This window comes from Malus domestica, chromosome 02 (genome assembly GCF_042453785.1).
Source record: "Malus domestica chromosome 02, GDT2T_hap1".
Lineage (NCBI taxonomy): Eukaryota > Viridiplantae > Streptophyta > Magnoliopsida > Rosales > Rosaceae > Malus > Malus domestica.
In genome coordinates, this window is record NC_091662.1 from 3,200,314 (window position 1) to 3,218,063 (window position 17,750).

A 17,750-nucleotide genomic window follows, 5' to 3' on the forward strand; every position below is an offset into this window, starting at 1 on the left:
ACATAAATAACTTTTACAAATTAAAAGATCTCATCTTATTGGAGACAGCATTTGTAGATGGACAAAGGGAAGGAAAAAAAAAAGAATTTAAGTTGGTTTTTGTTAAGAGAAAGGAAAGACAAAAAATGGCATGGGACTAGACTTGGACATCTTATTTTCTTATGATTCCAACATTTTTGAAAGTTGAAGTTTGAGCAAGCCTAAAGAAGTTGAAAAGTATATTTTAAAGTTTGTGTGTTGAACTTTGAACATCATATAACATAAATCAAACATCATAAACTAAGAAATACTCGCACCAAACACTTTACTCAATATCAAAATACGTCTTTTACGTTGTAAAAGCCACTTCTTTATAACATAAAAGCACATATTGGGTTGTTTGCCAAATAACAAACTACTTCTTCGTAAACGTGATACTAACGAAAATGTTTTATAGAGAAGCGCTCTCAAACAATCCAGTATTCGTCTAGATTTATATATATTGCTTCCTAATAATAATGAAATATAGAGAAGTGCTCCCAAACAACCCCTAACAAAGAAATATTGAGATAAGAGAGGTCTTTGTTGGCAATTTGTTTCCCCTTTGATAGGTGCCTCATGGTGCAAGAAGCATGGGGATGATGACCACGATGGTGATGACGGATACGATTATGCCCCAGCAACATGCATAGAAGGTGATGGCGATGACGATGATTCAAATTATGATTATGCTCCAGCAGCATCTATAGAAGGTGATGACGGCAACAACGATGATGGTGGTTATGATTATGCACCCGCTACATAAGAAATTAGTAGTTTATTTTTCATGTTTTTATGCAGGCTAACTAGCTTTGATGAATTGAGGAATTATAACGTGCTAGTAGGATTGCTTGATCTCTTCGAAATTTTTTGTTAAGGATCGAACTATTTACGAAGTACGTTCACTTTAAGAATAAGACAATTAAGCATCCAAGTTAATGAAAATCAAACCCCTAGCTTCGCCAGCATCTGGATTTCCTTTCTCTAAGGATAGAAACTGTCTTTACTGAATTCGGATTATCGCACCAAAATTTGTGTCTAGGATTTGATGAAGAGAGAAAATGGACTAGATACTTAGCTCAGCAACGTCATACCCCAAGACCAATAGCTAATGCAAGGTAGAATGTACCAATCAAATAATGGGGTTTAAGGAATGCATTTCAGAATATACTTCATACCAAAAATGTCGATTCCAAGTTGAGCATGGATTGGAGAGAAGAAGCGATCCACAAAGTGAATAAACCACCATGGGATATAGAAATTGATCACTATTGGAAATAGGACACAGTGCATAGAACAAAGAGTGAGCAGCTAATTTGATACATACGAGCAAAAAACAATCTTGAAGAAACAAACATGTTAATCGTCACTTAATTAATAATTCAATCATCTATCACTACATCATTTGATTTGCAAATTTGGTTTAAAAAAAATTGATATCTCATTACTCTTTTAATAATTTAAAGAAAGAATCCAACAATCAACCATCATATCACGTATCTCTGTTTTTTTTTTTTTTTTTTTTTTGAAAACTTATCACGTAGCTCTTTTTCAAAACATAAACAAGCACGTAGTCTAATTCTTTAAAGATATTTGACCCTCCCCACAACATAGAATTGATGGTTTACTTTACACAGTACCGGAAGGAAAATTGACAAACAAAGCGAGACCCAAATCTGAGTTTGCTCCTCCATTAGCCTCATGAAACTGTCAAACACAAAATTAGAATCTTAATCAACAAAATCAACCCATAAATTACAATTAACACAGACACACTAACTTCAATTAACGTCAAGTACACAATTTGATTGGAGGAATACCCAATCCGATGGATCGTATAAGTGTTGCACTAAACAAACGTTTGTACCCTAGAAACTAATTAGGCATAGAGTGATGCTAGAGATGCCATTTACTTAAACTATATTTTGTAGATCAAATGATGTGCAATTGATGATTGAATTCCTTCTTTAGTAATCTAAATAAAGAATTCAACCATCGAATGTCACATCATTCGGTTTACAAAATATAATCTGACCGAAGGGAAAAACTGAAGAGGCTGTTGTTTTAGACCATATTTTGTAAACCACATTATGTAGTTGTTGGTAGTGGAATTCTATTTTAATAAGAGTAATGCTAGGAAAACTAAATTCTTAAATCAAATTTGCAACTCAAATGATGTGTCACAAATAAAAAATAAACATGTTAATCGGCACTGAATTAATAATCTAATCATCTATGATCACATCATTTGATTTGCAAATTTGGTTTAAAAAATTTAGTCTCCTATTACTCTTTTAATAATTCAAAGAAAAAAAATACAATAATCAACTACCATATCAGGTAGCTCTTTTTCAAAACGTAGAAACAAAATATTTTTAATCAATAAAAAAGGAGAGAAAAGTCTGCAAATAATATTCACAATTTTGTCAATTTTTGGTGGGATATTACATTCACAATTACCCGATTAAAAGACTAAAAAGTCTTCAAAACGCGTTCTCCCTCCCCTTATATGAACAAAATCTCAAGGCCGTAGAAATTTCTTCTGCCTCCTCTGAGCTCGCCGGAGCTCCCTCCGAGATCTCAACCTCCGCCGCAAGCCCGCCCTCTGCTCTTTTGGCTTCAAAGATCCGAGCTTTTCTGTATGTTGGTGATGTACAATTTCTTCCATAACTCTAAATTTCAGTCGAATCAATCGTCGTTAATGCATTAATTTCATACCCAAATAGTAGATCGGCATAATTTTCAAAATCCATATCTCAGATTTCTCTATGAAGTGTTCACCTCTTCGATTTTACTCGCTTGCCTTTGTTAGTGTAGCCTTTCACCGTCCGTGTAGCTCTTGAAATTTTGAAGATCTACTGGATTTTTTGCTCTGAATTCGAATTGGTATTCTAGTTAGTGACAATGTCTGCGATTAGAGTCGATTCCGCTAAGCCGTATTTCGCTACGAGCAGTCTAGTGATTGGGTATGCTCTCTGTTCTAGCTTATTAGCCGTGATAAACAAGTTTGCCATTACCAAATTCAACTACCCTGGCCTTTTGACTGCATTGCAGTACCTTACTTCTGCTTTGGGAGTTTGGGTCTTGGGGAAGTCGGGATTTTTGCACCACGATCCCTTCACATGGCAGACGGCGAAGAAGTTTTTACCTGCTGCACTTGTGTTCTACCTTGCCATCTTTACCAACACCAATCTTCTTCGCCATGCCAATGTGGATACTTTTATAGTGTTTAGATCCTGCACACCCCTTTTGGTTGCGTTGGCGGATACTGCGTTTAGGAAACAGCCTATCCCGTCGAAGCTTACCTTTGTGTCGTTGTTGATCATTTTGGGTGGAGCTGTTGGTTATGTGGCCACAGATTCGGGTTTTACTTTAACTGCGTATTCATGGGCGTTTGCTTACTTGGTGACCATTACCACTGAGATGGTTTATATTAAGCATATGGTCACGAATCTCGGGTTGAACACTTGGGGGTTTGTGTTGTACAACAATCTTTTGTCACTGATGATGGCTCCACCATTTTGGATAATTACCGGAGAGTATTCTGATGTGTTTGCTGCCTTGGGGTCGAATGCTGCGGATTTCTTTGAACCTGGTGCACTTTTCGCGGTCTCATTGTCGTGTGTGTTTGGATTGCTCATCAGTTTCTTTGGGTTTGCAGCAAGGAAGGCAATCTCTGCTACTGCATTTACCGTGACTGGTGTTGTGAACAAGTTTCTTACGGTTGCAATCAATGTGCTAATTTGGGATAAGCATGCTAGTCCATTCGGTTTGCTCTGTCTCCTCTTAACAATCGTAGGGGGTGTTCTTTATCAGCAGTCCGTAACTGGAGTAAGCAGTGCTCCATCACCACGTGAAACAACAGCATCTAAGCAGGCTCTCAGTGAGAGTGATGGTGATGACTTTTCCGAAGAAAATCAAGTGAAGGTAATTTCCGGAAGACTTGCTTCCAAGTGAGAATTCCATTCTACTTTGTCATTTCGTAGCTACTGGTGAAGCTGCAGTGCATGTTTGAAGTTTTATCTTTAGCAATTAGTAAATTAGGAAATTTTCTGTGTTTGATATCGACAATGATTTGTTAAATTATGTTATTATAATTTGATATCTTGGAGCACGTCAGCTCACCTTATCACCTGTGATTAATGACAATGCCATAATTTTTATCTCAAAATTATGTTGTATCTGATTCATTTCTATAAACATTTCCATGTAGAACTTCATGTTTTTCTAATAGTTAATTGATCCGATATTTTCGGGAGATTCTTGGATTACAATAGACACCATAGCTTTGTGACTTTTCAATGAACATGAATTTTGAAGTTTGTTAATATATTCAAAGCTGCATCACCAGAAATCCTTACAAGAACAAGATCCGTCCCTAAACCGATGAAAGCGGTTTCTGTCCCGCACGATTATTTCTCTGTTGTAAACTTTCGAGATGAGCTTGGTTGCAGTGTGGCAATCGCTGCATACTCTGAGGTTTTTCACAACTCGTATTGTTGTCCTCGGTTTTGTGCTTATGAGCCCAAATGCAATTGCCAGCTTTTCACTGTGGAGGCTGAGTGCAGTCTCCTTCTCTTCCTCATCTATATCCAACAACACCTCGGATCTCTCAGGAACATAACCGGCTTTCTTCAACCGGCTGATCATATCTTCCAGCATTTCATAGATACTTGTTGTTTGCGGGTGAGATGAATCGCCCTTCACAAATTCATGGACAATGCCATCAACCTCAATCAGACTGCAACCTGGAGCTTTCTTTACATTTCTTTCTGCCATGAGTGCCCTGATTCTTTTGGCCTCATCCCACTTCTTCATAGAGCTATATAAGTTTGATAGAAGCACATACGCCCCATCATCGTTCGGGTCAAGTTCTAGAAGCTGTCGAGCAACTCTTTCTGCAGCCTCAAGGTTGCCATGGACTCTGCAGGCACCAAGAAGCCCTCCCAAAACAAAACGATCCGGCGGCATTTGCATCTTCCGAATCAACTCCTCTGCTTCGGCAATGCGACCAGCTCGGCCTAATATGTCAACCATACCACCATAGTGTTCAATGCTAGGTTGAATGCCATACACTTCAGACATTGAGTTAAAATGCGAAATCCCCTCGTCTACTAATCCAGCATGACTACAAGCAGCCAATACCCCAACAAATGTTATTGCATCTGGTTTCACCCCACTCTTCTGCATCTCATGGAAATGCTCCAAAGCCTTCCTTCCTTGTCCACACATCGCAAAACCGGAAATCAACGCTGTCCAAGTCATAACATCCTTCTCAGGCAGCTTTCGGAAAACCTCCAATGCATCGTCTATGCTCCCACATTTTGCATACATGTCAACAAGCGTCGTCCCAAGGGCAACGTCAACCTTAATTTTCTCCTTTTCTATATAGGCATGCAACCACTTACCAAGCTCTAAAGCACCCAAATGGCTGCAAGCAAGCAACAAACTCACCATAGTCACCTGATCTCCCTTTTCTCCTTTGAGCTGCATTTCACGAAAGAGGAGGAACGCTTCATCGTAGTTACTGTCCTCAACATGTCCGTTGATCATGATGTTCCAACTGAACAAGTTCTTCTCCCGCATCGTGTCAAACAAATTTCGAGCAAGCGATACACATCCACACTTGCAATAAACATCCAAGAGAGCCGTATTGAGCTTTAAATGGCTCCCAAAACCGTAATCATCAATGTATCGGTGCACCCTTTTCGCCATGTCTAAATCCCTCGCCCTCGCACATGCAGTCAAGACGTTAACCAAAGTAACCTCATTAGGATCCACATTTTCACTCTCCATCCTCTCAAATAACTTCAAAGCTTCAACGGGTTTATCCCATTTCGCATACGCGTCAATCATGGTTGCCCAAGAAACCACACTCTTCTCAGTCATTTTGTCGAACACCTTCCGAGCGGAGACCAAACAACCACAATTCGCATACATGTTCATCAGGGTGTTCTGAATGTATGAATCCGAAGCGAAACCGAACTTCGTAGAGTGGCAATGCAGTTGTTTTCCCTCACGCAAATCCCCGCACGACTTGAACAGAGATGGGAATGTGAAACTGTCAGGCACCCAACCTTGCAAAATCATTTCTTGGTAGAAAAGAATGGCGTCCCGGTTCAAATCCTTGTTAGTATAACCACGGATAACCGAGTTACAAGTATAAGTGGTGGGATTGGGGATTTGGTTTAGGACTAAACGGGCATAACGGAGGCTCCCCGAGCCTTCCAGAGCCGAAAAGGCGACGACTTTGCTGGCGGTGAAGGCGTCGAAGAAGAGCCCGGTTCGGAGAAGTTGGGCGTGGATTTGCTTGAGCTCGGACATCGTAGAGCATTTGTCTAGTAATGTGAGACATGGGTGCGGTTCAATTGGGTTTTTGGTGACGGTCGCGACGGCGGCCGTGGCGGCGATGGCGGTGGCTGTGGTGGGTTTGGTGTACGAGACTGGGATGTCGGAATTGAAAGGCGGTCTAATGTGGTGGAGGGAAAGAGGAGCCGCCATTGTTGCTGGCTGCTTTGTGACTGTGAGGCTGACAGTTTTGTTAGTTATTACCGTTGAAGAAGCTTTACTTTTAACTGTTTACGTAGAATATCTTCCACTGTGGATAATGCTATTTTTTCCAAAACCAAATTGTGGTTACGGATGCTCCAGCTATCCTATATTCCGGATTTTTAACAGCTAAATTCTTAATTAAGAAAATAATGACTTTGATCTCGCCGTTAAAAATTCCGAAATATATTATACTCTGAAGCACCACATGATTATCTTCGTGTTGTTTGAGATATTTTTCAGTGTGACCATCACACGAGGTGGTACATCACGTATCATTATACAAATTGTGGGATATGTGTATTAAAAAGTTAATAACTTAAAAAATAAAATTTCTCATTACTTACATAAAAACACGTGGCATACCACTTATATTTCCGTCCCAATTAAAATTTTCTCGTGGTGTCCGATAACCGGTGACGCGACATGTCACTCATAAATATGACATTAGCAACAGCGAAATTCCAAAGAAATGGCGTCGGCCATTCTGCGTGCATCTGCATGCCTTGTTCCGTCGGACACCACAACTCATATGTTTTTCTCGACAGCGAGTAGTGCTGGTGATAATGTTCATCACTTTGCCTCGAAACCCAGCAGGCAGTTTTTCGCCGTTAATTTGGTGGCCAATCTCGAAATCAGCAGAGAATCTATACAACTTACTTGTTTTTGGAATTTGGTCGAGACTTGCAAGTTGTTTAAGCATTTTGAAAACGATTCACCTAGTTTTCTACCAAATCTTGAAACTCAAAACCTCTTTGCTTGAAGCGCCCTTGAACAACTGCAACACGAGTTCTTCGAAAATATGAATGTTTCTAGTTTTTCCTAGGCCTACATCTGCAATATTTTTTCATTATTTTGTGCCGCACTATTTTCTTTAATTTTCTTCGCTTTAACTGACCCCAATCATGCCCTACATCATTATACGAAAAAATGGATTCACCATGGCGGTTCAAATGGGGCTAATCTTGTAGGGTTTTTGGAGCATAATTCGAGCTGCTCTATAAGGTCTAGTCCCTAATTTTCAAGGTGAAAGGGTTGATAGAACAAGGCATCAACTCAAACGACGTTGTGACGGTATTTCAAGTCAATAACGTATTGTCATGTGTTTTAACTTTCTCACGTGATAGTACATAATTGACTTGAAATACCATTACAGTGGCATCTCCGTTGCATGAAACTTCTTACGTCTTCTTATCTACTCCACTGGCCTTACCCTTTTCTGATCCATACTCTATATATAGTACTGCCATCCAACATTCAATACATTGTGGAAGGTGGTGTTACAGTTGCTACATACCTATTACACTGAACTGTTCCAGTATTATAGCATTGCTCGGCTCTCATTCTGCAAAATATGGTAAGGTTGGTTGGTCCTGCTGAGCTGGATTGATTGCTGCGCCAAAATCTAAGTGATGTGCTTTATTCACATGTATCGGTTGGACCAAATTTGGTTCGAAAAAGAGGGGTGGTGCCATGTGTGTCTTTCAATTATTACTTCGCAGTGTTTTCCCTGCTGTTTAACATTGCTGAGATATTGATTAACATATATACATATATATTGCTTAGATAATCAGAGATTCAGAACTCAGAAATTTTGAGATGGGAAAGCAAGATATTGAGGTTTCTTAAACAGTTAACGCCACTTCAATGACATGCATATAGATAATCATATGAAGAACATAACGACAATTAAGAAAGGAAGTATGACTTTTAAATTGAGAGGCCAAAATTTAAAATGCTGGCGAAGGGGCCAGGGGCCAAGGCTCGTCAAGTGAGATATAGAGACGATTGGATTGGAACCGATAACAACTATTTTTATGGTATATTGAAAGGAAATAATGAAAATTTTGTGGCAACTTGGAGGTAGAAAGTGAATTACTAAAGAGAATTAGAAAGCAGAAGTTTACTTCATGTCTGATCTTACCATTTTGAAGAAGATTGGAACATATCAGTTCCTTCATAACTAATTCACCTTCAACTCATCTATTTGAATCCAATCTTACGTATAGCAACAAACCCTTAACTTTGGCAAAACTCTGCCTCGTTAGACAAGAGAATTACGGTGTCAATACTAGCGACGTCAAAAACATATCTGGACAATTACGGTATCAACGTTAACGTAGTTTACCGCACTAGGGGAAAGTGCAGATATATATATATATATATATATATATATATATATATATATATATATATATATATATATATGTGTGTGTGTGTGTGTGTAAAAGTGTGATATATGATTATGATATGCATGAGAGGGTGCAATATATAACGTGATAGTGTCAGCAAAAACAACGGAATGGGACACACCCTGAGATGTCTGTCCCAAACACAACATGTTCTCACAGGAATGCTCTGGTCCCAACGGACCCCAACCCCCTCTCTCTCCTCTCTCTGAGACCGATCATCTGCTGTGAGAGAGAGAGTCTGATCACTGATTAGCAGCAGTGAGTCTGAAAGTCTCTCACCCCACCACCACCGCAACTGCCGCCCCTCCTCTCCTCGCCTTCTGAATGGCCAATGCCAGCGAAGGAGATATTGAAGTTTACTTTTGATTCCCACAGTGACTCAGTCCCACACGCGTCGGCATCTCATTCCCTCCCACTCAAAATTTGGGTCCTCCTCCTCCTCCTTCTACAGAGTCCCACGTCCTCGAGCATTACACACGGTTTTCACTTAAATTCATGCTTTTTAGGGCTCTGTGATTGCTTTCTGGTCCCAAATTCCATGTTACCTACTGGACCACCTCCTTATTAGGCTCTTACTTCTAATTCGGGAGATCCAGTTGTTCCACTCCATTTTTTTATTATCTATGTGTCCCCTATGCTCCATTTAGAATATATTAAGGGTTCAATCAACCTCAGACTTTAGAGGGTGTATATTGTCGTAGTCAACTGACCTAACTATTATAAAATTTATATAAAAGTAATAAATAAGTCTAAGCATGCATGCAAACCCAACTCTTACTTCTACTGTATAAAGATCAAGTCTCGAACTTAAATTTGAAAAGTGCAGAACACGTTATTTTGATCAACTGATTTAACTTTTGATTTTTTAAATGTTGTGCAAAAGAACTCCTCTTAACTATAATCAAACCGTAATAGTAAATCTTAGTTAAACCCTTATTTAGGCTTGTGAAATGGTCCCCATATTGTCCATAATCTAAGGATCCACCTAAAACCCTAACTATACTAGGAAAAATGAACTTTTACGTATTTCATGCAAATTATTGAATCATCGATCGAAATAAAAACCATCGACCTCTCTCTCTCTCTACCAATAATTGCCCGTTTTCTTTTACCTTTCATCTTTTGTGGGAGAGATAACATACAAAATATAATCTATATACATAAATATATATACGCACGCACATACATGCATGGTATTTGTAAATTTTGATTATATATTATACTGTACAGTGTTGCCTTGATGGCCACGAAGTTCACAGGTCCTGAGAATTATGAAGAGACGCATGTCTTGAATTTGACTCGTTGAGCTTTTCAATGGCCATTGCGTATTTGCATGAGCTTTGTCTTGGTTCCCATTTAAATTTTTCTTGCCGGAGCGTGCGCAGATCAGATATGTTGCACTCCACTCTAAAAGGGTTTTGGACTAAAGCACACGTACATCCTCCACTTACAATATAAGACTTCATAAACTTTTTCCCTTATACCAAAAGCAATCGAATTCTTAACTTATTTTAATCTTAACTTAATATCGCCTCCTCTCTCGTTGCTACACGAGCAAACCCCAAGAGCTTAGCCTTGTTCGATTTTCGTTTAACTAAGTTTGAATCTTGATCGGTTGGTCCATCAATAAACTAAAGTATCCTCTCCATATAATTGAATTCAGATCCTCTCTGGATCTCGTAGTTCGATACCACAGGTTGAGTAATTAGGACCGTTTAAGAGAACGAGAAAGAGATCTAGACCATTGGTTTGTACGAGATGAGCCAATAAAATGAACTAACGAAGGTCATAAGATTTAAAATAAGTTGTCCGAATTATTCGACCATCTGCTAATAGCGAGATCCTAAAAGGATGTGCATTCCCTATAATTTAATCTTACTTTTCTATATTTAGGCCATGCTGATATATGTTTAGATTAATAGCCCAAAAAAAAGATTAATAGCCCAAGTTGTGGATCAAAATTGTATCTTTCCTTGTCCTGATTTTAATCTATTATATGTTCATGACATGGATTTATAATATGATTCACATTAACAACGACACCTATTAGTAAAATACAAAAAAATAAAATAAAACTGATTACAATGACACCTTCTAGTGTCTTCATACGACACGTGTCCCATTTATGCGGAATATTCGGCAGTATAATGTACAAGGAAAATATACACAAACATATACTGTCAATATTAGGCTACCTATAACCAAACAAGTTGCATTGAGTTTTTTTTAATTTTTTTTTTATGTAAATTCAATAACTCTCCTGAGATTTTTCATAGAGAGCAATTTGCATTGAACGAGTTTATCGTCACATAACTTTTCAATTCAATATTGCAACGTTATGTGGAGAGAAATATACACATGATCTTGCATTATTGGACCGAGATACTATAACAATGATGAATATGTTCCCTATAAGTCATCATCTTGTTGTTCCTAGGTACATCCAAATTTTTAAACCAAAGTAACGATACTTTTAGGTTTTGAAACATCATTTAAAAGCGACTGAATTTATATAACTAGCTAAATAAAAATCATATATAAGAAAATGTGTAGTATTAGAAATTTGGTAAGAAGAATGAATCAAATATTTAATGTGATCAACTAAAAGTATGATATGATATAATCAACTTTGTAATTGTAGGCCTTTTGGTTAGATTATGAGATTTTTCTCGAACTGTTGAAAAATTATTCAGATGATAAATTAATTTATGGAAAAATTAGTATCTGATCCCTAGTTTTTACTGTTCATTGACTAAGACCTTATTAGTTCTCAAATTTTGATTCAAGTCCCTAGCATTAATGTGATAATGAATTTACATGTTTATTATATAATTTTTTAATATAAAAATTAGTAATTAATTTAGGGTTTAATACTCACACCTCTATTAAACTTCTAATTAATTTTCAATTCAAACATTTTCAAAATAATAAAAAATTAAATTAAATTAAGTTTGTACCTATTAGTTATATATATATATATAAAGATTCTCAATTTTTTAATCTTAAATGTACCCATTCATATAATTTTTCAATTTTTTTAATCATCAATGTACCCATTCTCATATATATCAATTTGTTATATGTAAAATGTACCCTTTTTTAATATAAAATCCATTCAAATTTTTAAATCCATGTTTAAACTTATATGGGTACATTCTTTTTCATTGATTTGAGAATGTATCCATGTTTTGGTACAATAACTTTTTTTGTTAATTTTGGTTAATGTACCCATACATATATGTATACACACACACACAATATATAATAGAGAGTATAATTTATATTTTATTATTTTTAATCCCATAAATTATGGGTTTTATTTAAAATCTCATTAATATAAACAATTACAAATTTCAATTTTTAATTTTTAATTTAAAAAATATAGTAACTTTCATTATTACATTAATGTCAGGGACCTCAATCAAAAACTAAAAACTAACAAGGTTTCAATCAAAGAATATTGATAGCTAGGGACCGCATCCAAAGTATCCCTTAATTTATTCATACTATAATGAGAAGAGAGAGTTATTTCTTTCTTCTCTCACATTCATCTTCAGGTTGAGAGATTTTTCATTGTACTCGAAACACGGGTATATATGTCATATGTATCATTATATAAGTGGATAAACACTTTTTAAAAAAAAAAATTCCCTTCACCTGTATACTCGCTCAATGTTTTTGATACATTGAAAAATTTCTCTGTCATGTGGTCCCATTGATGGGTTCTACAGGTGGGAGCCAATCATATATGTAATTATGTGCATAAGAGAGAATTGGTGATCCTTAATTATTGTGTAATCTTATGTTGGGGAGGGGGAAGAGCCTAATGAGAGGCTAGGGTTTTAATAATTAACTAACTGTTGTTGTCAACACACCCGTTAACTCTATGGAGATTAAGAAATAATTCATTTTTTAAGCTCACTATTCAAATAATTAATTATGGGTTAAAAGCGATTGCTAAGGGTTGAAGATCAAATAGTGGATTTAACTAATCAACAGCAAAAAGGATCAAATGCTAATGGGAACTTTAACGAAAAGCACCTGGTACTGTTCACTTTAACGAAAAACCACATTTTTACACTAAAAAGTCAATCCTGGTACTATTCATTTTACTCTTTATTTTGTCCTTATCATTAAAACTCAAAGGTTTCAAGCCATTTTCATTAGTTTTCCTTTAATTATAAGCAAGTAGATAATGAAATGACCTATTTACACTGTAAATCATGATTCATCTCATACAATTAATTAATACAATTAATTAATATAGAGAAAGTTGTACGGTAAACGGATAACAAAAAATTTAGAGTCACGGTCACACTACTACATGGTGATAGTCATATATGTGTAATATAGTATAGATCGATGACAAGTCATGAACTAGGTATAAGTGTAACATTGTTATAAACTTATAACATTGTCAAGGCCTTGTTAACGCAGTGTCATTTTTTACCCTCAAAATAGTACATGTCGGGAAAAAGACCGAGAGAGGCGCAAGGAAGATAAGTGCCCAAAGAAGGAAAGGAAAATCCGAGGCCAATAGAATAATAAAAGGGATTTGTCGAGCGCTCACTAGTCTGGTTTGACTAAACCAACATAAAGCACTTTTCAACCAACAATAACATATGAGTAAACTGACAACTTTATGGCACAATGCTCTAGGAACATGCCTACTCATACACCAACTCAGGCCACGTGTCGAACACCAATCAAAAGCAGAAGTCTAGGACGGGACATAAAGGCAGTCGGGTCGCTGCTCGAAAGGAATATCATTAACTTGTCAAGGCCAAGCATGTTGCTCGGTATTTCTTGGCCTAGAAAAACATGTAATCCCGATTGAGAAAATGTCACATCATTTCCAAATGTTGCCTGATGGACAAGAAAGTCGTCAACACGCTAGTCTATGTAATTAGCTCATTTAATGCTAGAATAGTAAAGTAGGTGAATCTATGATTGTTTAAGCTCACTGACAGCCTATAAAGGGGTGAGCACCTCTTGTAAACGGATCGAACGATTGAGAAATGAGAGATTCTAGACTATAGTTGAGCGCCTTGTGTAATCTTTAAATCAATAGATTCCGAGCATCATAGTTGATGTAACCCAGTTTTGAAAGAGTGAATCACTTAAATGTCCATTATTTCAAAGTTTTAATCCCAAGCCCATCAGGGTTAATGATTCTAATTTGTTAGCATGCAAGTTTTGAGCGTTAACATGCCCTATTACTATTGACGTAAATCCAAGTACTAAATAATTTCTACGTTTCTTTGCTTCGATCATTTACTTAGATGCATATTATTTATTTAAATGTTTAATCACCTGCAACAGAGATTAGTACCAAATTAAGATCAACGAATCTTGGTTCATCGGGCTTAATTATATTCTCTTCTCTCTCTGCTCAGCACATGTAAGAGGGAGAATCATATCAGATTTAAGAACGTCATTAAAGATCTTATCAAACCAAAAGAAAGATAATTAAAGAAATTAGAGATCGTAATAATTTTTTTAATAGACAGGGTTCATGTGATTATTATATATATAAGTTTCCCGATGAAGGGTTCAGTGTATATCTATTATCTAATATAATTCATCTGTTGCAGAGTAATTTCAATCGAAGTGCAGATTTTCATATCAGCAAACGTTGAAGCCAAGTTGACCCAATCTCTTTATTTTCTGCCAGCAGATTTGGACACACTGTTGGATCATTATATGGATGAGAAAGTTTTCAATGTGACACACTACGTACACTGACGGGAAATTTTTCAATGTGATTGTCATACTATTACATACGTCATTTCATGGAGTTAACTTTTGATTTTATAGAAAATAATGAAATTCTCATTTGATGAACAAGAGAATAACACAAATAAAAACAACAAAGAAACAAAATTTCATGACAAAGAACAAAATAAACTACATTGATCCACTATTGCTTGTGGCACCCGTAAACTACATTGATCCACTATTGCTTGTAGCACCCGTATCTTTTTATTATTATTGTACCTTAAATCTCTGAAGTATCACCTAATTTGCTTGCAAATACTACGGAGAAGTGCTTTAGAGCATGTCTAAAGGAGATGTCAAAACTGCCATGTATGCATACAATATTAAAAATGGCAGCAAACTCTTTCCAAATATTTGATTGGTTGTCTTATTTATTAAATGATTTTTAATAGATTAATATAATATATAATAAATGTTGTTATGTTTTTCAAATATTTGATTGGTTGTCTTAATCATTTGACTTCACAAAAAGATTAAAAAAAATTATTAAATGACATTATTATTTAACATATCAGGCAGGACAAAATATTTTATAAAATGTCAAATTGTCACATAAGTCATCAACTATCATTTTGATGTTTAAAATTTGGCATCTCCAAAAGGAGATGCTCTTACACATCTTTTTTTTTATCCTCCTTACACATTATCATCTCATTTATAAAATTTCAAATTTAAGAAATCAAAAGATAAATATAAGAAGTGATATGCATAATGAAAAATTAATGTGTGAAAATCATACTTCATATTATAGTACGTGAATTTATAACACCATCATCTTTGCAATTATATGACCCTCAAACACACAAACATTTTCTCACTTATATCTTCCATTCACTTGAAGATTCAACATTCAACATTCAAATTCACAAAAACACGAACCAATGATTTAGTGGATGACCAAAAATAGGCCCTTGGCCCCGCTAACCATTAGCAAAGAGATTAGTAGATTACAGCTTACAATTAATCCAAAAAATTATACATAAAATAGGAGATTCAATTTTCTACATACAAAATAAATGCGGTCTTTCGTGGCTCCAAAATTAAGTTTATGAAACTAAAACTAATAAAAGTTAAGTTTACATTTTCTCAACAAAAAAAAAATAAATTTATAAACACGTATTGATCGATAATAAAAAAAATTAAAAAAATCATGCGTATTTTAAATTTGGAAAAAAATAAATAAAAGAGAAGAGAGGCGTGTATTATTCACTATACAGTTGGTGCTAGTGTGGACCACTGTAGCTTGTCAGTTGTCACTCTCCCTCTCTCTCTCCTACTCAGTATTTCATCCATCTCTTTCCACTCTCTCACTTCCTCACTCTCACTCTCTCCCCCTCTACACAAGTTTCTCTCTCTAACTTCCTCATGGGAAGAAGAAGATTCATCAGCAAACTCCCACCACGTATCTGAATCCATATTTATCCTCACCCGCCCAAAAAAAAAACCCATTTCGAATTCCTATCTATGGGGCCGTACGGTTCCACCACCTGCTCAGGCGTCAGCAGCAGCGCGAGCTCCTCTTCTTCTTCCTCCGTCACCAAATCCCCAGCCGAAATCGATGGCTATTTGGCGGATGCGGGATACAAGGTCCGCTCCTCCGACCTACGACACGTCGCTCAGCGACTCGAACGCCTCGAAACCGTCATGGTCAACTCTCCCAGCGACCTCTCCCAGCTCGCCTCCGATGCCGTCCTCTACAACCCCTCCGACATCGCCACCTGGGTCGACTCCCTCCTCTCCGAGTTCAACCACCAGCCCCTCATGTCCCTCCCATCCGATCTCGACTTCCCCGACAGCGCCGTCATCAATAACCCCGCCGCCCTCTCCGGGGAAACATGGACCGACAATTCCTCCTTCGCCTCCGCCGTGCCGCAGCAGAACCACCAGCTCACCGTCGTCACCGCCATGGAGGAAGATTCGGGAATTAGGCTGGTTCACTTGCTCGTCACGTGCGCCGAATCCGTCCAGCGTGGCGAACTCGCATTGGCTGGCTCCCTGATCGAGAACATGCAGGCTCTGATGACACGTGTGAACACCAGCTGCGGCATCGGGAAGGTCGCTGGATACTTCATCGACGCCCTCAGCCGCCGAATCTTCTCGCCGCAGAGCGTCGGCTCGGCTGCCGGCTCGACACACGAGAACGAGCTGCTCTACCACTACTTCTACGAGGCCTGCCCCTATCTCAAATTCGCGCATTTCACAGCCAATCAGGCCATCCTGGAAGCATTCCACGGTCACGATTGTGTCCACGTCATCGACTTCAACTTAATGCACGGCTTACAATGGCCCGCGCTTATTCAGGCCCTTGCTCTCCGCCCCGGCGGGCCCCCCTTGCTTCGGTTGACCGGCATTGGACCGCCGTCCCCAGACGGCCGCGACTCGCTGAGAGAAATCGGGCTCCGACTTGCCGAGTTGGCCCGGTCCGTGAACGTCCGCTTCGCCTTCCGCGGCGTGGCAGCTTCGCGGCTCGAGGACGTGAAGCCGTGGATGCTCCAGGTGAGCCCGAAAGAGGCGGTGGCAGTGAATTCGATCATGCAGCTACACCGGCTTCTCGGATCTGACCCGAACCGGAATTCCCCAATCGAGATGATGCTGTCCTGGATCCGGAACCTCAACCCGAAGATAGTGACGGTTGTGGAGCAGGAAGCGGACCATAACAAACCTGGTTTCCTGGACCGGTTCACGGAAGCGCTGTACTACTACTCCACCATGTTCGACTCGCTGGAGGCTTGCCCGATGCAGCCGGAGAAGACGTTGGCGGAGATGTACATACAGAGGGAGATATGCAACGTTGTGTGCTGCGAGGGAGCGGCTCGAGTTGAGAGGCACGAACCGCTGAGCAAGTGGAGAACCCGGCTCGGTCAAGCCGGGTTCAGCCCGCTGCATTTGGGGTCGAATGCGTTTAAGCAGGCGAGCATGCTTCTTACTCTCTTCTCGGCTGAAGGGTACCGCGTGGAGGAGAATCAAGGCTGCCTCACTCTCGGTTGGCACAGCCGTCCTCTTATTGCGGCTTCGGCCTGGCAAGTAATGCCTGTGGCCGAAGCCACAATCAACCACCAAACGGTTGGGATTCTTAATCAGAATAATAATGCCAATCATGTCTAAATTTCCACCTTAATTAGCTTCTTTTAGTGTTCTTAATTTTACCATGAGTTTCTTGCTCTTTGTGTTACTTCTACCTTAATGATCAAGAAAATGCTTATAATATGATTA

General features: G+C 38.3%; 3 protein-coding genes across 3 annotated transcripts; 2 read left to right on the forward strand and 1 right to left on the reverse strand.

Annotated features, from left to right (window-relative positions):
• Positions 1-2,922: 2,922 nt before the first annotated feature.
• LOC103448499 (GDP-fucose transporter 1-like) lies at positions 2,923-4,189 on the forward strand. The gene has a single exon (XM_008387758.4). It carries the CDS (start codon positions 2,923-2,925, stop codon positions 3,973-3,975), a length of 1,053 nt encoding a protein of 350 aa, XP_008385980.1. The 3' UTR covers positions 3,976-4,189.
• Positions 4,190-4,220: 31 nt separating this feature from the next.
• Positions 4,221-6,738, reverse strand: LOC103452421 (pentatricopeptide repeat-containing protein At1g08070, chloroplastic-like). The gene has a single exon (XM_008391911.4). It carries the CDS (start codon positions 6,517-6,519, stop codon positions 4,363-4,365), a length of 2,157 nt encoding a protein of 718 aa, XP_008390133.3. The 5' UTR covers positions 6,520-6,738; the 3' UTR covers positions 4,221-4,362.
• A 9,263-nt stretch (positions 6,739-16,001) lies between these two features.
• Positions 16,002-17,642, forward strand: LOC103406741 (DELLA protein GAI-like). Its single transcript, NM_001328747.1, is given in 1 exon segment — positions 16,002-17,642. A coding segment is annotated over 1 exon segment (1,641 nt).
• The last annotated feature ends 108 nt before the right edge of the window (positions 17,643-17,750 follow it).

What these genes read in the sequence shown, in the direction of transcription:
- LOC103448499 (XM_008387758.4), top strand. Translation starts at nt 2,923, where the DNA reads ATGTCTGCGATTAGAGTCGATTCCGCTAAGCCGTATTTCGCTACGAGC.
- LOC103452421 (XM_008391911.4), bottom strand. Translation starts at nt 6,519, where the DNA reads ATGGCGGCTCCTCTTTCCCTCCACCACATTAGACCGCCTTTCAATTCC.